This window comes from Leptosomus discolor, chromosome 7 (assembly GCF_034619465.1).
Source record: "Leptosomus discolor isolate bLepDis1 chromosome 7, bLepDis1.hap2, whole genome shotgun sequence".
NCBI lineage: Eukaryota > Metazoa > Chordata > Aves > Leptosomiformes > Leptosomidae > Leptosomus > Leptosomus discolor.
The window spans coordinates 62,131,154-62,154,945 of record NC_141397.1 but is presented as its reverse complement, the minus strand read 5'-3'; the positions used below and the strand labels follow the sequence as shown (position 1 = coordinate 62,154,945).

Sequence of the window (23,792 nt, the reverse complement as noted above, 5' to 3'; positions counted from 1 at the left end):
GTGTTAGGATGCAGGCATGATGATTCTTTCCTTTTTGCTGAGAATATGCTCAGGAATTTCTTTTAATTAAATCATGTAAATTCATGTTGTAGATGATTGAATATGGCAAAGTGATTTATTTACGTTTCCTGGCAGATCCAGGGTGTCGCTGCGTCATCCCTCACACCACAGCACCACGCAGAGCAACTCTGCTGGCCTGCCAAGATGTGTTGAACTATGTCTGCTGATGTGCTCTCTTCTGCTCTGCCACAGAGCATTTGGTTATGCACAGCCCATTTGTAAGATGCACATTACTCAATAGGGGTTCACAGACAGGTTAAAGAAATATGTAAAACAGTTCAGTTCTCCTGGCTCAGCATAAAGGGCTCGTCAGAATTTGAGAAACCTCCCTAAAATCCATCCATAATTTGGTATACTGTGATTTTAAAATCGCAGAGTATGCTTTATAAATTATTCATTTTACCTACTGATTTTGCTTGTCTTGATTTAATTGAAAAACATCTATTGAATTGAGAGGGGATAAAAATTGAGCCATAATACAGTTATAGGCCCAAATGAGGAAGGAATAAATTATTTCAGAAAGAATCATCTGTGCACCATGAAAGTTTACATATTTTTAAGACTAACATTCCAACTGAATCTTACAGAAAGCTTGTAAATTACTAATTAACATTTAAAAAGTGTATCTTGTTTTTGAAATGAGACTTCCCCCTCCTCCCCAAGTCAAACTGCAGAATGCAGTTCCAGAGCTGCAAAATCACTTTATAAAACCAATTCCTTTCGAAGTCCAGACGCGCAGAGACTTGGTCTGTTTGGTGGCCTTTGCAAAAACAGTGGCGTCGGGCTTCTAAAGAAAATTCCAGTCCTTTGCATTCAACCTAAAATTCTCAAACAGTCCATTATACTTTTCCAGGTAGTGAAGTCTCATAAATTTATTGTGTACACGGTCAGGCACAAATCAGTTCTATTTTGCATAGGCAAATCCTGAAGTCTCTGGGTTGTCATCAATGATTAACACTCTAGAAATAAAACACAAGGCGCTCTCACGTGAGATGTAGAACAGAATCCCCTCTTGGCAGCAACAATGCACTTAATATCCTCTGTGGATTAGTTGCATAATAATAATCTCTCACAAATAACAGAGAATATAATCCCAATATAACATCCCACAATATACCTTAGATAGAAGTTTATACAGAACATCTAAACCCTCCAGAAATCCCAGTGCAAGTTCCCCCTTTAGCAATGTCTTTCCTGCTCTCTCCAGTACCCCAGGAACCCAGAGCCAGGCAGTGCCAAGACCCTCATGGGGGGGCACCATGAGAACAGAGATTTGTAGTCCCCTCCATGTCTCACACTGTGGCTGCATCTCCACTTTGGGGAAGAGATCCTCCACACCGCATGAGTCCTGAGTGGCCTGTCCCAGGAGTTGTCCTGGTACGTAACAGGGTGCTACAGGGTGGTGAGCCCACGGCCAGAAGCACAGGGCACTTTACAGGGTGCACCCTTACCACAGCATGGGCAGTTTTGTCCAACATCTGAACATCTTATGGAAGTTCCGTTACAAAGGGGAATGTAAAGATTTAAACTCAAGTATCACGTTAGTATCAAGCAAATGATCCTTGTATAAAAGTTATAGAAAAGCATCTATAAAAGCATTTTTACCTGTCATTTCCAGGACTTTGGGAAAAAAAGTATTCCAGAACCGACACTGCTGAGCACGTAGTTTTGTCAGTATCTCTGAAGTGCCGGTATTTAATGTCAAATATTTCTGTTCGGTACTAGTGAAGACTGGCCATCTTGTTCCATTAATCAGGGTCCCATTTGGAGTTCTAAATGAGAAAAGAAACATTTCATTTAGAATGAGAAATTACTTTTGTAAATAACAGGGGAGAAAAGAAAGGTAATTTGATTTAACTTCATTTAAAAAAAAAAAAAAAAATTATTTATATTCCCCTTTTGGGCTGTACTGTGTTCATGTAAGGGAAAAAAAGTTAATAAACGACCATACACAAAGTACACTTGTTGAATTTGGAGATTCTTACTGAAGCTGTAAATTATTACGGGTGACTTAAGAGCAAAAGAACCGACCATTTTGGGAGGTCAAGTGGTTTATGTTTTAGTTTGAATGTTGCTGATCCCTTCAGATAGACAAATAGATTGGACTAAATAGCTCAGATAAAAATGCAAGCAAAGGTAGGCATAATGTCTAAACTTTGGAGGAGAGCTGTGTTGGGAGAGAAAACAAGTATTCCTCCTTAACAAGGAACTGTTCCTCCTTGAAGTATGCTGAGCCCTGTTAGCAGAGTGCCAGACATGAACAATCTCAAATCTTTTGGAAACTGGGAAGAGATACAGAGTGCTTGACTTTATGAAACAAGCTCTGCACGTGAAAGGATCATAGGTGTTAGTATTAAAATAGTTGTGATAAATGTTTATAATACAACAGAATTCATAAGGTTCTAGGGACAGGCATCCAGTTTTTCACTTCCAAAAAGGACAAGATGTAGTATCTTTATGACTGGAGAAAAAAAATCTTTGGTTTAAGTGTGTAGAAGAGCAACAAAATGGGGAGCATTGCTTTAGGGAAAAAATGAGACAGAATATGCTTTTCAGAAAAAGTAGATTTATACTTTAAGCAGCCGCAAATCACCATTAGTTCAGAAGAGGTTAAGAGCACAAATTAAACATCTTATTGCAGTGCAAGCAGAAGGACTCATTTTCTTTTCTAGAAACTTATACCAAGGAATCTGGGGTTTAGGGCAGAGCAACAGTATCTGATGATTCTTGATGGGATAAATTACTATTAGCTAAGTTAACTTGCTTATCTGTACTTTACTTTTTACCAGGACTTTTCCCAGAAGGCGGTGGTCAGAGAGGAGTCTAGGGTGTGTGGAGTCCACTTGAGCTCCGCTTGTCAAGAGTGGGAAGGAGGTACCGGCTGTAGGTGGGAGCAGCCAGAGTACAAGGTTCAACTGCCGAGGTAATATCGAAATTTCTTAGTTCATTCATAATGAACCAAGTTTTCAGCCCATGTTTTAGTATTCTGGAGTCTTTGGCACTGAGTGTTTATGGAAACGATGTTAGGTAAGAGATTCAGCATGTCGTTTCATGAATTGCTCCCTTCTTTGCTAATTTTTCTTTACTAATTCTGCTTTGATTAACCTATGGCACCCTTTTAAACTGCACATTTATTTGTGGCTCATGAGAATGATGACTTAAGCAGAGCTGACTTGCACTTCAGTTCAAGATCAGAACGCTAATGGTGCTGTCAGTATTCATTTAACAGCTTTTATGCTATGAAATAAATCATGACATTCCACATTATAATTTACAGGTGTGAGGGGGGATTACACAATGGCTACAGATGTATTTTACTAAAAATGATTGAAAGAACTGTCAGATGAACACAGCATTTTGAAATAGGTGAACCTGCTGATTATGACATTTTCTCTGCATTTCTAGGAAGCTTACTGTTCAAAGAAATGTCCAGAAATTTGTTTCTTAGCTCCATTATTGAAAATTTCCCAAGCTAAAAAGTAGCTCCCAGTTACAGCAAAATAGAGAGACCACAGGAGTATAATTTTTAACTGGTAAGAACAAGTTATGAATATAACCTCGTTGTTCTCCTACAATTACTGTTCATTTCTTCTTCCAAAGAACTTTATGATGAGAATTGCAGTGCCCAGAATAATCTGTAAAATTCCCTATTCTTTGTACAAAACTCAAAGTTGAATAACATTGACATAGAAAATTAAAAGTCTTGTGAGAATATCTTCACTGAACAGAAAGGAATCCGATACACTGCACAACCTTGTCTCTGCCTATGTTTGGCTGGACAACCTTTGCTGATTATAGGAGCTTGCTTCTACTGAAACAAAGCTCAAAACTTCCATGGAAGCCTCCATCCTATCATCTTTATCAATTCCTCTAACCTCTTCTCTCTCATCTTCTGTTACTACTCAATCATTTCTTTTCCAGTACATTTCAGTTTTGCCCACCCCAGTGCTGTCAATGGGGCCTGAAGGTGTGTTCTGAAAGGGCTTGGGTCACACATCTTCAGGACAGACTTCTATTTTGTGCATCTGCCTTGTCAAACACTAATCGCCTTTCTTAGACCTCTCTCCATATCTATAGGCTCTAGTCAGGGCAGACCTTCATTTTGTTGGAGAAAAAGTGAGATTCTTCACTGAGTATTTTAGAAAGAAGGTAGCTCCTTTTCTACACACTTTTTAACGTTTGCAGGAGCAAGTCCTATGGCAATTAAGAAATACAATTATTTGAATTGCTCCCAGGGGAGAAATGCAAGAGAGGAAAAAAACCAAACCACAACAACAGACAAAAAATACCAACCCCAAACCACCTGTGTTTAAACTTTGCTGTAAACAGAATTTATTTCATTATTTCAGCTATTTTTTTCCCTTTGTGTATGCCCTGAAGTTATAGGCTGGACTCTCTCTAATCTCTGATAGTAGTACAACAGCTAATTTACAGTTAATTGTTTTTTTAAGGCAGCCAAACTTATTTTCTCATTAACTTGAAAAACAGTATCTTTGGGTTCAGTCTCCAGTAAAGCTGCTCTTATGTTCTACCTTTATACGTCCATGTGCTCTCGTTGTAGTTCATGAGCTTTATTTAATCTTGTGCTCAGTGGAAGTTGTTTGGTATTACTCATTGTTACTGAGACCAGGGTCTTCCCCCTTTGGGTATTAAATGTCTGTAGCTGTCAATAACATTTAATTATCAAGCCTCATTTATAGTAAGTATACTAGATTTGGCACAGGAGTGAAGAGGGCTTTAGAGGAGCTTATTCGTTGATCATTTCTGCGTATGTGATGCTCCTCTTCAATAAATTTAGAAAGAGAAAGTTAATTTGGTTCAGATGAAAGATGCAACAACCTGAACATAGTTCTATTAATCATAATAAAAGTACATACATTGCCATTCTCATTAATATAACCAATATAGCCTGGAATACAATACTAGTTCACTGCATATTTATTAGTATTCACATAGCATTACATTTAAGGTGGTTTATCATACACATGTGTTATTATATTATCATGTAATTCATCATCTAACTTTTTTTTGGTAAGCATTCATGATATAAAGTATCTGTAAAATATTCACTTTATTTTTGTGAGTGAGCTCTGAATAGTTTTCACTCTGCTGTGGTACCGTTTAACAGAGACGTTCTTTTTTATTGTTTAGTTATATTTTATTATAGTCCACAAAGAAGAATTTTCTCAGATAAGTCTCCTGAAAACGGTTTTAGGCACCATTTACCATCCTAATGAGTGTTGTAAACACTAACGGTACCGCAGGCCAGCTTAGATTGTCCCAGGCTTTCACTGTATTCCTATTTAGCTGCTCTATTTGTAAATGGATCAGGTTAACATGTTGTGTGTTTCTCTTGAGGAAAAGAAACACTAAACCCACATCATTTTGGCTGTCTACACAGATAAATTATACCAACCCAAACTCACTAAGAGATTCACAGGCTGAAGCACAATTTTACCTCCAGTCCCTGGTAGCCCCTTCCTCTAGACAGACAAATATTTGTTCTGCCTGGCTGAAGCTGTTCGTAGAGATATTGCTCCCTGAGAGGAGGCGGACACTAATTTCACCTGAGCAGTGTGTTATTGCTCTTAATTGTCTCTTCGGTTGCAACTGGCTTCCCTCTGACCTGCTCTGAGAAGAGCTCAGCAAGCTCGCTCGCCTCCAGTTCACCCCGTAGAGGATTTCCCCTTCCTCCCCGTTGTGCAGAGCCGCGGGAAGGTGGCCTCTCCGTGCACAGCTCTGCCTCCCTCCTGCTCTCATCAGGGTAGCAGCAAGCCCACCAGACGCAGACACTTAGCAAGGCAATTTCTTCCTCTGTGCCTTCTGCAGGTTATCACCAGACTGGCATTCTGCTGGCATGGGTCTCGTTAGCTGAACGGGTTGCCCACTGAGATTAATGAAAAGTTATGATAATGCCGCTGCACCCTCCCCTGCCCCCGTGCAGTAAGAATTGAAATCAAGTGGAGATCTGTTCCTCCTTGGTGCGACTTTATTGACTTCAGTCGGGATGTAACCGCCGACGCTTATTTTCCATTCGTCCCCCTTTTCTTTTAAACAGCCGGTTTAAAGGGAGGAGAGGGGGAATGTGAATCATTCTTATTAGCTTTCGTGATTCCTTGTAGCTGTCAGGCACTACGGGCAATCAGCTGTTTTTCACAGGATGGCATTTTACAGTGTGTTACCATGGGCACAAGGTATCAGGGAGAGGGAACGGCCTTAGAGCGAATGCAACAGCGACAATAACCCTGTCTCTTGCACATTTCCTACAGTAGCATTACAAAGCTTTTAAGAATTATGGAAATAGTCCTCTCGGCATCAAATAAGAAGTGTACTGTAGATGTTTCAACCCGGGGGTAGCTCTGGGAATGTGGCACGTGTCTATACTGCAATAAAAGCAGCTGCCGAAGCTGTATCCGAGGTAGCTTCAGAGCAGGCACACGAAGGCTTCCAGCAGCACAGCTTGGTTTCCAGCCCTGCAAACACTCGTGCAGCAGGCTAGTACAAAACCTGATAGGACTGAACTTAATTAATAATGTCTTTGTCCTTGTAGAACTACCTAATGCACTGCTTTTTCTATAGCATTGTAAATTTTCGTTATGTTGTCTCCTAACACATTTCTACCAAGTGAAAAGAAGTAAGATAGTACAGGGTAAAGAAATCCAAGGTTCAGAGGAAAAATGAATCAATCAGCTGGGCTATAGTATCAACAGCTGATCTTGTAAGGGGTTGGAAGCAGAGTTGTGTGGTTTAAAACAGAAGCAAACATGCCAAACTAACGACTGGTGCCATATGTCACGCTGCCACTGCACCACGGGTAAACACGCCTGTCTGCTTTAGTGAAGCTACAGGTAGATTAAAAAAAATTATAGGATGGTAAGGGCTCCTGGGTAACACCCTCATGTGATGAGTCTGCATCAAAGCTCTGGCCTCCAACTCTGTGCCCCTCTGAGGGACAGGCTATGCCAGCATTTGTGCTTCTTTCTGCAGTATGGCCAAAGTCTGAGTCCCTCCTGCTGATGCCTCAACCAAGAAGTGATCCTGTTGACTTCAGAGGAGTCACAATGGGAATCTTGCACACTTTGAGGAAAGGCCACAAGATTTGTATCCTAAAAATTTATCTGGGTTTTACAATTGCTTTATTAGTGGTTGTGTTGTGTAGAACATCTCCACTAATCATGCTAGCACTAAACAACATACCCAATCAAAATATCTTTATTTCTCTAATCCAATACGGACGAAATGTGTTGTTTTTTCACCCTAGCCCGGAAGAAAACATTTTGTTGTTTTCCCTCGTTTCCACTTGAACACTCCTGATTAGCAGGAGAGCGGACAAGGAGCACCAGGCACGCCTCTGCTGCCTCACCCCTCCAGAGCCCCGCTCGCTGCAGAGGGGCGGGAAGTGTTTGTGGCATTAGTCAGGCAAACGTGTCCAGATGCTTCACATAATTTCTAAAGGCCACAATGCGTGATATTTATACCTATGTTCATTTTCTCATTGCAACACAAGGGCCAGGTTAACAGCAACTTTAGGCTGTGGCACGGTCCCCAGGGGGGTGACAGAGTAGTGACAGTGCGTGTTTGTGTAAGGCTTGGCTCAGATGGTAGGACTGGGAGCCTAACAGGTACTTTCCAGCCCAGTCCTATTAAAAAGAAGAGCAGATTTTACTGTTAAGCACTGGTTGAATCTTCTCAAACCCTCCAACAGTTTGGCTTAATGCCAGTTTCTTCATACCAGCCTATTAGTTTCAGATGACTCACTGTTAAGTAGACACTGGAGAGGGCTGTGAGGTTGAAGACTCAAAGTCCTTAACCTGAGGAGCAGTCCTAGCTTTTGGAACAGAGGAAATTAACCTGTTCTGGAAACTTTCCTTAGAAAGGTTAGCAAGGGAGAAGAAATATCTGTAACACCTGTAAAAAAAACACCCACTGTTAACTGTACAGACATCCCCAGAAGCTCTAATTACTGTATAAGCCTTTCGTTCAGAGATTGAGGCCTGTACAAATCTGAAAAGTTCTCACTGCGTGTGTGGATTGCCTCTGATGCAATACTATCATCAGTTGGGTCCACCTTTGTATCATTGAGTATGACTTTATTCTTAGATTTTTGAAATTCAGAGAGTTATCCAGAACATTTTCACAAGTTAGCTAATTATCTTCCACCTACTAAAATGATTTGATGGACTCCCTGGACAAAATCTTTACGTTATGCCAAAATATTTTCCATTAAATTGTACACTTTGAGGCTTTTGTTATTAGAAACTGAAAAAGCAAAGGCAAGACAACAGGGATACTTCTCTGTCCGTTATCCAAAGTTAATGAATTGGCCCATTTAGAATAGCAAGACGAGGGATGTGTCACCCCTAAATAAATGAACCGGGAAGCTGACACGCCATCACTTCACAAATACATATATTACTTTTGATGTCACTAGTGCTACCAGTTGGTGCTCTTTGTACGTGATACCACATGACAAGTTACTTTGATAGTTTTTGTTTGAGACAGCTCTTCGGAGTATTCCTTCATACCAGCTAATTGCTAACCATCTTACCTGTTGAACTGATGGACCCTCTGTACAAATGCATTGCCACACTTAATATTTAATTTTAAAACACTCTCTTGAGGTGTTTACCCTCTTAGACTAATGGAAAAGATAGCAGCTATCTAATCTATCAATCAGCTGAAAAGGGTGAGTGGTGCCGTTTATAATAACCAAGCTCTAAAAACTACCTTACTGAAAGGTGACAACTCAGACAGGGGTATTGTCAGCCTGTGCGATATCGGGTGATTGGAAAGTGTCCATGATTATCTGTTTCATACACTAAGCTTCCTTGCAGCCTCGTGGCATCAGCATTCTCAAGGTATCAGAACTGGGGAACTTAGAAAAAAAATAATAAAATTGTCATGTTTAGATACATTGTTTTGTTTATTAGAATTTAATTCTAGCAACCGGTTTCTCAAAATTGGTAGTAATTAAACCTGGCTCATTTACTATGGTGCAAAAATCATTGGACTTGATTCTGCAACGTTTGAGCCTTACTCAGATCCCCGCTGTAATGCATGAAAGGACTGATATGATTGGGTACTACAAGGTTGAGAGGGGTGGCAGATTTCAGTCCTTCAAATTGCTTTTCTTAAGCAGCTGTTTATGGGAGGCTCATTATATCCTGTTGTGCTCAGTTCTTGCTCACAGATGACGCATGAGTTCGTAATCTAGTGACTATAAAGTGCCCCTGAGCCACAGCAAAAGGAAACTGCTTTGCAAGTTGTATCGTAGGTAAATATTATCTCTTCTGCTGATCCTTGAAGAAACCTGCAGGATCCAGCTGGCATACTTTTTAACTGACAGAAACTGGAGAAGGACCTTTGCAGCTAGGCTTTCTTACACCTTCACAGGCTAAATAAAGCGCAGGATATTCCTTCCAGATGCCAGCTTGGTGACAGCAGTTGTGTCTTTAAATGTCTTAAACTATAAATTATTGTGGTATGCACTATTACAACTGGTATCAGTTTCAGGAAATGAAGCAACAAGCTGTTGCTTCTTTTTTGGTCATATTGTGTTCTGCTCAAAACAGCATCATGACGAACCCATCAAGTTGAAATGATTCTTGCCTGTGCATGTCTTGGTGCTTGTTTGTGATTTCCTGATATGTATAAGGGATTGACAAGGTAGGTCTTAGGGTATTGGCCGTAAATAATGTAGTATTTGAGAAATTTACATCCACGATGTTCTGTCTTAGCTCTTTGGACATGCTTGCAATGCATTTAGGAGCTCAGTTCTTCAAATCCCTGGCTCCTGGGTTGGAGTCTGCTCTCTTATCAGGAGTAATAACGAGCTGGGACAGCCAAGGCAGAGCTAATGAGCCCTTCAGACCCTGCCTGTGTATTTCTAACCTCCTGGGCCCATGCAGGCACTCCTGCACATAGGTCTCCTCTGCTGTGAAAATGTCCAGCAAAGCTGGGTGCTATTCCAGGGGCCCCTGCCCAAACTCCGCTGCCTTTATAACATACGATGAGATATGATTATCATACAAGGTCTGGAACGGCATTCCCACCGTTCTGTCTAAGAGTCACTAGCACTAGAAACTTGAAAGCAAGTTAAAACGTTCTTTCCCGAGCAACTGGTAAATTTAAAAGTGACCAGGCCTTTCTCCAAATTTAGCTCTAGTTAGTAGTGAGTGTCCATATTGATTTAAATGAGAATATTGTTGTCCCGATATCCACTGGGTCCCTCTGAGGGAGGACTATCAGACCCGTGTCTCCTGTCCACTCAGCAAGTCTATACTACAGTCCTAAAGCCTTGACAGAGATCCCTCTATCTCAGATGGCACATCCCAAATGCACGTGTGTTCTGCACAGTTTTGAAGAGGGTGTAAAGAAGAGAATGAGACCATGCTGAATCTCGCATCTTTCTCATCACAGAGTATTGTTTCTGGCCAAAGAAAAGAAAGAAAGCTCTGAAAATGGAAAGATCCTGCGATGCTGGAGGCTGCCACGGTGAGAAGAGTGATTAGCAAGAGGAAAATAAAAACAAAACTATCCCAAAACCAGTGAATAATCTTCAAGCTAATGGTATGACTTCAAGAAGACAAAAGATAGTTCAGGAAAATGACTGAAATTTTGACATTAATGTGGAGATAATTTTAAACTACCAAAAATATATTTTATCCTGTCTTGTTCTAAGAAATACTTATCTCTCACTTGGTGTGATGCTCACAGTCTCACTAAGCTGGATGGACAAGTGTTTAATATCACATACCTACAACACACAGTTGTTCACGTGTTTGGATTATGTGTTGGGATAAAGCAGTAAAGAACTTTAAAATGCATTTTGTTCCTTCTGCTTAACATGCCTTGCATCCAGTGCATTATTTTGCATGGTGTTTAAAGACCGGTCTAGCACTTTTTTAATCAACCTACTAGTTAAGGGCTAATCCAAATTCTAACGAATGGAACGGATTGATTGACATCAAAAGCTTTGGAGAAGGTCCCAGCTAGAGAAATACCTGTAGCTGTTTACAAAAGAAGTTTCTCTCCTCCTGGACAGAATTCACAATGATGATTTCACATGTTCTCCAGGACTCCAGGTCGTGGTGTGAATATTCCCAGTTCATATTTATGTCAATTTGAATAGACACAAGAGAGGCAACACTCTGGCTTAGTCTTCTTTTATTCTAAAGGAACATTTTTGCCTTTTTTTTTTAATGTTCCTGTAAAGTCTTTTGTAAGATCCTTATGCCCTTTCATATGGCGTCAGTTTTATCTTTCAAGGACCACTTTTTAAAGCTGTTATTTTTTTACACTGTTGGCTGCAGCAAGAAATCAAATGAAATTATAGTTTTTAGTCTTACCTGTAGAGGTTGAAGAGGGGTATTTGGAAATGGAAGGAAGTGCTGAATCCTATTGAGATCTTGGAGGAGGAAGTAAGTTCCATAGAAGGTCAAGTAAAAGAACAAGGAGACAGGAAGGCACATGGCACTCGCCCTTTTACTCATTCTCTGAAACGGTCTTATCTCCTCTACAACCTCATTTCTCCTTCTCATGACATGGGAAAACATAAACTTATGTAGTATCTTAACCAGAATTGTTCCCTGGGACTAACCTAAAGAGTGTGTAAAGGGAGAGAAAAATGTTTTTATTGCCATGGAACTATTAATACTGTGTTTTAAATTCCCAGTGGCTTTGGTAAAATTTGTCATCTCAGTTGGTTGTGAGCAAGAGTAAATACTGTACTCATATGTATATGATTGCTGTTTCCATCTCTTGCTTTCTCTCCCATTAATAGAGTTCATCCCAGGCACTCAGAAATCGTTAGATAAATAGATTCGATGCTTTCTTTATCTCCGGAGACCAAATTTTCAATACAGGCTGTGTGGTAGATACTGTACTAGGATATAATATTTGAGATTTATTTTCAGCTGTAATTGCCCTAATGATTTCTTTTCAAGATGGATGTTCCACATAGCTCTGCACCAAATAAAATCATCTGGATTCATTGTGTCCTGATGGACTTCATCACAGTAGCATTTTTCTTGATATTTTCCACTACTGCCACTGTTTCATTTCTGTAAACAGTAGGAAGAGCATGAGTCTCAAACTTCAGCTACCACATAATCTAGTGGTATTTAGCAGTCTTAGAAATGAAACCATTAGGTAGCTTTTAGTAGAGTGTATATGTGTTATTGTTTCATCTGAAACAGAACCCATGATGGGAAACGTAAATAAGAAGCTACAGTGTTCATAACCTCCCCTGCAAAAAGGACATATTAAAATTAAAAAAAAGCTTATTTTCTTATCTCTGTTAAATTCATTGCAAGTTTGACTTTTACAAGTAGAAGTTGCATGTAACTTTCTTTGATAAACACAGTCAAATTATGCCCCAGCATTATAACATCCTCTGAGTCTGATTTGAACTCCGCTAAGAGGGACATCTCCAAATACCAACATTTGGACAGAGAGTCATGAAAGGCATGTTGTCAAGAAGAAATAGTATGTAAAGAAGGGAGGATATCTGGGCTTATTTAAAGTTCTTCTCTTTCAAAATTGGGGTTTTTTTTGTGGAGATTACAGTATGCAGACTACTTCAGAACTAGGAAAAAACAACAGTTAAATCTCGAAACATTTCCAATTGTATAAAAAATTGACTTGGAGGCTACACCTTGAGAACATCACAGTGAATAACATTAACGAGAAGCAGATATTTAAATCTTCGTTAGTTAAAGTAAAAATCACAGTATTTGAACAGCAGCTCCAGTAGTAAAAGGATATCTGGTGTAAGTTTGAGGCAACACTCTTTAGAGTTTGTATTGTATGAAATTAAGAAGTTGTCTTATGTCCTCTGAAGGAAAGGTAGAGAACACAGGTGGCTGCCAGAGATGTCTGGGAAAGCAGACGATGGCAGTTTTTAATTTTACATCTGTGCCAGCATATAATTGCGTAACATCACTAACTTTAAGCGTGAAATGCCTGATTTCTACGTATGCAGCTTCTAGATTTGTGGGGACAGAATCTCTCAAATCCTGCAACTAAATTTCTAGCTACCCACAAGTGGCTTCTCTTGCAGTTGATTGAAAAAAAATTAAACACCATATTGAGCTACCTTCAAAAATATAGTGTTAGGTAACCTCTGCTGCTCCTCATTTCCTCTTTTCTCCCCTTTGCCACTTCCCTGAAACAAGCCAATCTCTTGCGTTGGGGAGTAAATTAAAATGTGTACGGAAAGGTTTCCATTCTTCATGTGAAATTTCTCAGCAGGACTTCAGATTGGTGTTCCTGAACCACCTGGAAAAATGGGGTTTGCAGACCTTTTAAACTTCAATTTCTGTCTTTTGATGATGAAACAAGGACTAAGCTGCAGAAAAGCAGCACAGCAGAAGAGTGCCCCTAAAAAGAGGATTAACTGTGGGTGAACATTAATTAGAATTTCACAGTGGCTTTTGCAACCATGTGTTTACATGCCTGCAAAAGTCATGATATAGGGAAAGTAATCCCTAATCCTAGATTATCTCTGAAGTGTATTGCTCTTATATACGAACCTGCCTTACACATAACTTACAAGTTCATGCATGTGTTTCCTTCATTTCACTGTTCACAGATTCTTTCACCCCCAGAAATGATTAGCAAGTCTCTCAGTCATTTTCTTCTCTCATCTTTCCATCTCTTTTTTGTTCTCTCTTCTTTATGCCTTTTCTTGTTCACTTAGCCTCTTGCATCACTTACCATTTCCCTCTCTTGTTTTCCCATCATCCTTACTCATGTACTTGCCATCAAACACTGAATTATTTCCATACAGGCTTCTTATTCACACTCCCAAATTTGAGGTAGCAATCATGCCATGATTTTATTTCAGCTCTTGGAACAGTTGTGTCTCTGATTCCTCCCCTTTCCCCAAAACATATCCGTGTGGGCTCTTTGCTGGTTACTGGCACAGCAGGGAACAAAGTCCGGTACAGGTTCTTCTACCTGTCTCTGTCACAAGAATAAGTAGAGCCACATCCAAGATATTTCCCTCTCTTCTTTTCCAGGGTCAGCCAAAGGCAGCATAGCTCTACGCCCACCTCAAACAGATCCACTTTATGATTTCTTTTCTTGTGCCTCTGCATGTGTGTTTGTGCGTCAGCCTCAGACTGCAGACGCAGGGAGTTCCCCTCGCTCAGTCCGAGGACCGTGCATTATCACGGGTGGTTTTGATCCTGCAGCCTTTGACAATTGTATCAGAGCTTACCCTTTTCTATAAAGCGCTGTCAGTGTTAGATTCAAGGCAAACCTTTGCATTAGAGTTTCAGGTTTTAGTTTTATATCTCGTTCAATTACTCCTACAATATTTGGACATTTCCTTAATAGATGTTCTCTTCTCACATTTGAAAATAATAGTTTGACTCATCCATTAGAGAGAACAAAATCTGTGTGGACAGAATTGCCTTTGCTGCACGTGTGGAAAGTAACAAAACATCTTGTAATTTTGCAATATTTGTAATAATAGTAAGCCAATCTAAACAATTTGTATCCCAGACCTATTTTCAAAAGATGACTGAATCAAATACTCCTGGTTTCAATTTTGAAATTCAATGACAGCTTGTCAGCTTGCAAGCCAGAAAGAGAGACACGACTGCCAAATGTGAGTCTCTAGTTACTGATTTTTTCCATGAGACGCTATTTCCAAATAGATTGCTAAAAAGATGTTTCCATTGCTGCTTCTGAATATAACAATATGTATGGACTCTGGAAAGATCATAAGTCACTTCTAAGAACCCCAAACCTGAAAGTGAAGGTGGAGAAAATGGAGTAAGTTTCCTAAAATTTGATCTTTTTTTTTTGTTCGTGACTGTGATTTCCACAATTTTTTTGATGGCTCAGAGGTGATTCCAGTGAAAGACAGTGAGTATAAGAATGCATTTGCCCTTTCTGGTCAAAATTAAAGCTTTACTTTTCCCTAACGTGGGAAGGGAATACTTTACTTTCCGTATATCTTTTTGTGTTTTTAGAAACCTGTCTCATGCCTCATTTATACTCCTTCATTTCTACCTCACACGCCAAAATCTTCTGTCTGGATTCTTGACCTGATCCAGTCAAATCACTAGTTAAGACAACAAATTACTCATTCTAGACAAACGTGAGATGTCAGAAGCAGCAGCCTCGGGGAAAGCCTCCCTTGGTCCTGCTGAGCTACAGCTCTGGTGTGCCTGAAGAGCCAGTGAAGACCAGCACCAGGTCTTATCTGAGTGGCTCCAAGCCAGGCACCTGCCTCAGCCCCTGTGAACATGGGTTAATCTCAGGAAGAAACAAAACCCACCGTGAATTTCTTACCATGAAATGGGCGGGTGGTACGTAAAACTTCCTCATTTCTCAAGTATTAGAAAATTAGGAGTGGTTGGAGATTTTTATTTTCTTTTTTTCACCAGGATATTCATTCCTTTCCATAAGTAGAGTATATAGGTCCCCAGTTCAATCTGCTGTCTGGACTCTATATGAGGCTGTTGTTTCTGTTTTCACTGTTCTGAAACTACTCTCTATAAACATGTTGTGATAAGTTGGTAAGAAAAACAGTGAAATTTATTGTATGTCTACTAGTGGAACATAGGGAAAGGCAATAATAACCAGGCAAAGTGCTTCAGAGCTTTACTGGGACAATCAAAGCCTCACAAATTCCCCTAAAACGTAGCAGGAAATATTTCAAAGACTTCACTTTATAGAAAAAGCTGCAAAGATTTGTTTCAGCAGTTGTAAAACTGGCAGTGAGACAAGTTCTGCCAGTTTCCTTTTATCCGAAACATTTTTCACAAAGCCTTAAAAATGTTATCTTTGTGTGTTCCACTACAGTCTTATTTGAGTTTTCATCTCATCTGATTTGTCCATCTCTTTGTCACTTTACGTCATTCATGTCTAAAGAATACGGTTACCAAATCTAATGAATAAAGTAGTGCAAAAGGCATAACCTAGCAACCACTGGTTTGGGATGCCATATATTTTTTCATGATAAATAAAACTTCTTCTTACTAGAGTTAGCAGAGCATTTTGCTGCCTATGATTGATAGTACCTGTTAGTGTCACTTCCTTACTCTGAAATCTTTCTGAAGAATAACAAAAGTGCAGCAGAGAAATTAATTTTAAAAGTGTTTAGAAAGAGAAATTTAAATTATTTCACCATGGATGTCACTTAAAATAAAGTGTGCTGGAAAGCATTCAGGAGAAGGCCACTGGAAACTAATCTAATGTTGTTAAAACGAACTTTACTAATACGCAAATGTAGTTGTACTGAGCCTGGACCAGCCCCTTCCATATGATATCACACTATGGTGTCCTGCTGAAAACAGTCTGGCCACATCTCTTTGCCTGTCTAATTTTGATGATGACTGGAATTTTATCAAATGATTTTAAGGCTGACAATTGATATTCAACTGCCAATGTTCTTAAATACAAGAATCAGCTGAGGAGATCCTAGGTCAGAGTAAATTGAGGAATTTTAAATCAAAGTATAAATCAAGAATATCGATTTTGGAATCTGTTCTTTCCTATAACCCAAATATTTTATTGTACTTGATTTATTCGGACAGCACCAGTAACAACCCTCTTTCTTCCCTCACTGGTAGAAGAGAGATTTTTTGAGGCTGTGATGAAAATATCATTCTTTCAAGTCTCAAATACATGAAAAAAAAAAAAAAAGTATTTTATGAAATTATTCTAGTAGCACTAGGAATGGCTGGGATACTTGGTCAACCTTACATGATACAAAAAGTTCAATCAATAAAAATTGTAATGATAATGAAACATCAGAAGAGTTCAGGTGATGGAAAAAGTATTGCCACACCTGGGAGCTTTTGTCTTCCAATCCCAGGAATTTATTGGCCGTTTAGTAACATCTACCTTTCTCTGTGCCTTAAGGAACACCAGTATCTGCCCCAGGACTGACTTCACAGTTCCCACCTATGCACTTTCAAGACATCGAATACAATTTTAAAGTGAAAAGGTCATTGGAAGGTACAAGTGTTCATCTGCCGGTGGACTTCAGGTACCAGCACACCTGGGAGCCTGGGAATGCCCAGGACCGGAGGGCAGAGGCACTTCAGCCATCCTGGGAAGTGCAGGAGTTGGCTGCACATCTCACGGACGAAACCACTGATTACTGGAGTGATGCTCTTCTAAACACTGTGAATCAGAGCATGCTGTTTTTCTCCACGTGTAGCACGTCCTTGCTGCAATGATTACTTAGATCTGCTCTTGAAATAAATACTAAGCATATTTCTGAGGGGAAGAGGGGCTGCGAGTGTATAACTGGAGGGTAAGTTACCCACATAGCTGGTCTGCTTAGCCACAGCTCTATGGTGGGTGCTTACCTGAGTCCTGTGGTCTATCTGTAAGCATCAGGATTGGCATCAGCTAGAAGTAATCCAAAGGGCTGATCTTAAACATCACTAGCAGATATTTTATGGGCATCCCAGTCCACCCTTTCTTCAAGCTACTCCATGTTAACTGCTTGAACAGTCAGACCCAGGAAGTAATTTACTTTTTTTTTTTTTTTTTCATTCTTTTCAGACTGTGTGATATGAATTAACATTATCTGTGTGGGTAAATACTGCAGACAGTGATGAGCAGCCTGTCCCTACATGCAGTAACAGAGGTAGTTATGGTATCCACAGTTCTCAGGGGTTAGTGAATGTGCAGGGAATCCCATGACTGAAAAGCGGTAGCTCATTGTCAAAGATGATTATTTCAGCAGAGCCTTTACAGATGATATGAACCATGTAAATATATGGCAGATTCCTAAAAATGGTACTGTTCCCTTGGGTTCTGAAGAGAATATTGGTAAGGGACACCAGCATCTAACTTCAAGCACATAGGCGAAACGTCAGTTCTCTTCTTCTGCTGAATCATCCACATTACCCATTCACCGTTCATATTTAAAACCAGAAAATCTTTATCCCTGTTAATTTTTCAGCAAATTGGTCATTTGTCACTGATACTTATTTTTAGCAAGGACATGAAATCAGAAGTGCCTAGAGATTTGGAAAATTGCATCAGCTATTGATGGGGCTGGTGGTCGAGTGGGAAATTCTTGGGCTGGCTGACAGTCTCCTTTTGATAAGTCAGAAATGTAGAAATCAAGAATTTCATGTACACTTTTGGGATCCTTTGAAGAAGTCACTTCTCTTTTTCACCCTAACATCTTTTCTTTTGTTCTTACATGACATTAGGTATTTCTAAGAAACAGAAAATCATCTTACTGGGCATTTGGACCTTTGGCTTTTCTTGTCGACATTTTTATTCCTAGTGCTGATGTGAGAACGAAAACCAGAGATCAGTAAGGTCAAAGTATGGGTTTGAAGACCCCTCGTGAGAAACACAGACCATGGGCTGCGGTGCCAGCGGTGACATGGAGCACACAGCTCCGCATGCAGTGAGTTGAGCCACCTCTTGGTCCCTCCATCCAGAAAGTACCAGGAGAAAACTGATTTCTTTCAGACTTTGTTGACTCTACCTGTCCCCTTTCCTCTGCAGGCTGCCCTTCCCTCCCTTGTGCTTTTGCAGTTCTGCACATTAGAATATTAGGTCAAACGCCCTCACCAAAAATTGTGCTATACAGTATTTGCGATTTTCATCTTTTTGCTTTATTTTCTCCTCATCTACTGGAGACATCAATGGTAAAGTAATTTTCCCCTCAGATGCTTGCCCTTTGATCATGCCAGAGTTTGCTATAAACATTATGTTAAACGGGGCTTACCCAGTTCTATATAAATGTTTACCAAGTGCTCAAAGGTGCCAGGAAAACAAGGATCAGCTATTATTTTTGGAATTATTAACAATTTTTGTTATTTGCCCACTCCTTTTATACTATGAATAACATGTTACAGAGCCTGAAGGGTCTGTGTTCTGGATGACGAAGAAAGTGTCACATAATGGGTTAATACTTATCTGATCTTTTACTGTTACATAAATTGCCTGATTGCGTTTACCCTAATAGTGATGTTTTTGATACTTGTGGTGGAAGCAGAGGGAGGGATTATTTGCTGTTTGCTGTGGAAACCACTTGAAATTCGATCTGTAGACTAATCTAATTATAGTGCAAATGATAATGAGACTAGATGACGAGACTGTCTTCTATAAACTTAAACCTGAATGTACCTTATGTTGTCTAATTTTAGCTAACTACAGTGACAGGGACGGTGTACTCTATTTTGCACAGCAGGCTATTAAGAATTTTATATATATACATGTAAAAGTTGTGTATATATGTACATAAAAATTACATATAAATATATAATGCAGTGGAAACCAATAGTTCACAGAAATCTAACACAGACCTGAATTTTTCTTTTCCTACTAAGAAATAGCTCTGTCTAATGGAAAGATGCACTATTTCTGGTGTAAGATCCTAACTGCAGACACCTGTAGGGCAGGTTGCAAACCTTCAGTACGTAATAAGAGGCCTTCACCCAGTTTGCTCTCCCCTAAGAGCCTAATGACACCAGCTTCAAAGCAATGTTGTCATAGCATGTCTTCACGATGCAGGAATTGTCAACAAGCTTTACCTGACCTCATTGATCAGACTTCATCTTGGGAATCTATCAATCAGATGTATTTTTGGCATTGATAAATCAACCACCCAGCTCAATTCCAGAACATACATCCCTGTTGAATGCTTTTCTCGGTGCTAAAATCTTCCACACCAAATTCGTATGGAGTGGTGTCATCAGGCTCCAAGTAAAGAGGGAAGTAGGAAGAGCTCACAGCTTAAATTTCAGATTAAGTTTTACAAGAATAAAACTTGTATTAAAACACTATGTATTGATGAGTTGAGCTATCTGTATAATCATTTTCTGAGTTTTAATACGCTCATCACTTATGGTAAAAAAAAAATATTAGAGGCTCCAACATACAAAATGGATAGAACTTTTTAATGTAATTAATATTCCTATATATCAAGGCAAACAATCAATCACACCTATTGACAAGCTAATCTGTCAAGAAAAGAGTGCATATAAAAATAAAGTGTCTGTTCACCTTGGAATGTAACATGAAGGGACAGCGCAGGGGTCGGGCAGGAGCCAGGCTGCCCACGGGCTGGTGCCAGCCAGCAAGTGCAGCGTGTTCCAGAGCCAAAGAAGAGCCACTGCAGCAGGGGGGACGGTGGGACTGGGGCAGATCACAGAGCCACTGCGCACAGGCAGGCACACAGCAGCTCCTACCGTAACACCACGGTCAAGGCAAATAGTACTTTCCTTGGGTGAGTAAACAGGGGAATATCAGGTTGAACTAGGGGGGATGGATGACAGCCATAATTAGAATTCTTTGGGAATGACAGTTTTTAATCCCAACATGGAAAGTTCCAACAAGGTGTTGACAAATCACACTCTTAAGGATTTGAAAAAAAAAATGTATTATAGGGAAAGTCTCAATAATATAACCTGTTTTATTCAACAAAACCCCAAAAGGATTAAGGGTTATTTGAAGAGAGCCCAGAACTATCTCTATATGGAACACAAATCGTAATGTAAAGCTTAGAAATTGTCAAAGAAAATATAGTGTCTGGAAAATGGAGGAGTATAATGGACAAAACACAATACCCTTTTGTAACTGTAACTGTTTTAAGTGTAATTAAGCTTTAGAACAACCTACCAACATTTGTTCTGGATTTTTCATCACCGGAAATGTTTAAGTCCTACTTGTGTTAAGTACAAGGTTATATGGACTAAATGAGCACAATGGTCTCCTCTGATTTCTGTTCTATTGAGAAAAATAGTTAGATCCTGTTCCAAAGTTGATTTCAGCCTTTACAAATCTACGTATTCTTTACAAATCAAAGGAAAAGTCCACCATGGAAGTAAAATTAATGCAGGATTTAAAAATTTAGGTTAAGGAAAGATTTTTAAAGTGTGAGTTAAGTGTTTGATTGTATGTTCTCACAGGTACAGATTTTTATACATATAATTTTCTCAGGAGAGAGCACAAACCAAGCTTCTGAGAAGTCCAGACTTCCCCATCCCATCAGGCTTGCAGCCTTGAGACTAATGATACACAACTGTAGTAGTGGATGTTTTTCTTACTGCACCGAAATTTTTTCCTTTCAAACTGCATGTTGCATTGAGAGAGCCCCACAACCCTGCCGAGCAGTGCAAGGGCTGCCTCACTTCTCGTGGATGCCAGCTAAACAGACTGAATGAGGGGCTGTATTTAATCCATTTCAAACATCCAAATGAAATATGCTTATTTGCTTCTTGTACAGGCTAGGACATATTTCACTGAAAGATGAGTCTAATGGAAATAGCAAGTGATTTGTCATCGGCTTCAGTGAAACCCAGGATTATACTTACTGTACACATGGGAAGATAGGCTTTCTGAAAAGAACATCCTACAAATCCAATCACTTCATCATATGAACATAATATACCTCCATATTATACACCTGCATGTTCTGAGCAAATTGCATCTTAAAGGAAATTGGTTTTTTTGCTCTTATTACTACTGTTGGAAGTCTTTCCCAGAATAGGAAATACTTTGTAAAGCTTGTAAGAACTATTGCCATGGCAAGAAATGTTTCATATTTGTTTTTGTGGGTGGGTACACATAGTTTTCATAAGATTATCCAGTACAATAAGCTACTCATCAAGAGTTTGTTTTACTAAGGTGCTGTTTTTTCAGAACTAAAACAGGAATTCTAGATAGCTGAACAGTTAATCCTTCCTTGTCATTCTCATCAGGCTTCATACCACCATCAAAACAGCCAGGGTTTTTCCACCTGTGAAACAATAAGCATCTGACCAATCAAACAAACTTCAACAGTAAACTTACCCAGTTTTCGCAAAAGTTGCCCAATATCTCAACATGGTCCGGCTTAAGATTTCTTCAGCTTTGGTGTAATTCACTCTTCTTTCTAGGGGCAGTCCGAACACAAACTCGATCTCGTATCCATGCATTACCCCCATCCACTCCGGCCAAGGGAGCTTTGAGGATCGGTGTTCAAAGAAATAAAAGAACGCGTTGTGTCCTACTTGTGCAAATTTTTTGGCGAATTCCATTGCAGGACATATTATATTGTAGTCACCGATAACATCATCCATGGCATCACGGTAATGTTCTGGCTTTTGCTCATTTTCCCAATCCGTGTATTGAAAAATAATCGATTCTATTGCAAGCGGGCTTGCTTCTGGGAAGGACAGCCGTAAAGCTGCTTCAAATTCTGTTTTATTGATCAAGCTATCGTTATCCTTGCTGAAGCCAGGGACTCCATATACTAGAAACGCTGATCCTTCATCTTTATTAACACCGAGTAAGATCTGTGTTTGTTTGAAAAGGCCATTCTCAATCAATGTTTCTGGCATGTCTGAGAGAAAATCACCATCTACAGTTGGACAAAAATATATGTGTAAAAGAGGGTCATATGCTACAAAAATCTCATTCTCCAGTATGTCCTTTGGGTCCTTGTCTTGGAGGCAGAGAATTAGCTGTGTCTCATTGCTAGTGGGACACTGGAGTTTTTTAGCTAAAGCCACTGTTCTGTTTCTGGCTTCAGACGCTGTTATTGCAGCCCAAGGGGCGTTTGCAGATCCACTTTGCATGATGGCTCTTGTGAATAAAGGATGGCTTCCAGGAGAAAGGATATGGTAGCTGACAGAAGCCGAGCCAGCACTCTCTCCAAATATAGTCACGCTTTTTGGATTGCCTCCAAACGCTGCTATGTTCTCCTGGACCCACTGAAGTGCCAATCTTTGATCAAATAAACCTGCATTTCCAGGAGCTTCCTGGTTTCCTGGCAAAGCCAAAAATCCTAACGCACCAGTCCTGTAGTTCATAGAAACTACAATGACTCTTTCTACCCTGGCCAGAAACTTGCCATCATAGACTGGTAGGGAAGTCGACCCAGACTCAAAGCCACCACCATATATCCACACCATGACAGTTGCATTCTTGGGTTTGGGAGAAGGAACCCACACATTAAGGTATAAGCAGTCTTCACTTAGGTTAGTTTTTGGATTCCACATCTCTGTTCCAGGAAATCCTTGGTAAGTTTTATCTATAGACTGGTAACAAGAGTTTGCATGTTTTGTGGCATCCCAAACATCTGACCACTTCTCACGAGGTTCTGGTTTTTGAAATCTCAGTCTACCAATGGGTGGCTGTCCATAAGGTATTCCAAGGAAGGTTGTCACCGTTCCCCCCAGTACCTGCAGGTTCATCCCTCTGACTCTGCCTTTCTTGGTTGTAATGATGTTATCTTCAGGCATTACCTTCCTCATGAACATATACAGGAGAAGAAGCCACATAAGAAATCTGGTATAGAGACTTGTACCATTTGTCCAAACCATGATGCCTGAGACCCAGGAAAAAAGAAATTCAGTGTTAATATTGCAATGTATCAGTACCAGAGCCAAAACTGTTTAATCAAAAAAGGGTGTAGGTCATTCCAAAGGCATTGAAAATAAGATGGTGCTGCTGCACAAAGATCAGCAGTCTTTAGCCACAAGTTCTTGTTAGTTGGTTGTGTTGCAAAGACTGTGTTTAGTGTTTAGTGCTTCCGAAAATCTCTGTCACTTGAAAAGCCATAGAATTGAAGAAGTCAGACCAGGGAAGGTAAAGTCATATAAGCAGACTCTGACTACTTTGATTAGTAGAAGACGTAATCACCTGCATTTCCACAGGACATTTTGTGATCTGTGACGGAAAATATCGTGCCTGACTAGCCCTTATTCTGTTAGAGGTTACTTTGACAACTTGTGTTCTCAAATCAATAAAGAGTGATA

General features: G+C 39.8%; 1 protein-coding gene across 1 annotated transcript in view; it reads right to left on the bottom strand.

Annotated features, from left to right (window-relative positions):
* Positions 1–23,357, bottom strand: part of BCHE (butyrylcholinesterase) — a 28,642-nt gene extending 5,285 nt beyond the window's left edge. The window contains exons 1-2 of the mRNA XM_009946254.2: positions 21,844–23,357; positions 1,666–1,832 (exon numbers count right to left, since the gene is read on the bottom strand). Coding sequence (XP_009944556.1) covers positions 1,666–1,832; positions 21,844–23,357 — 1,681 coding nt within the window. The remainder of the gene's footprint in view (positions 1–1,665; positions 1,833–21,843) is intronic.
* Between the last annotated feature and the right edge of the window lie 435 nt (positions 23,358–23,792).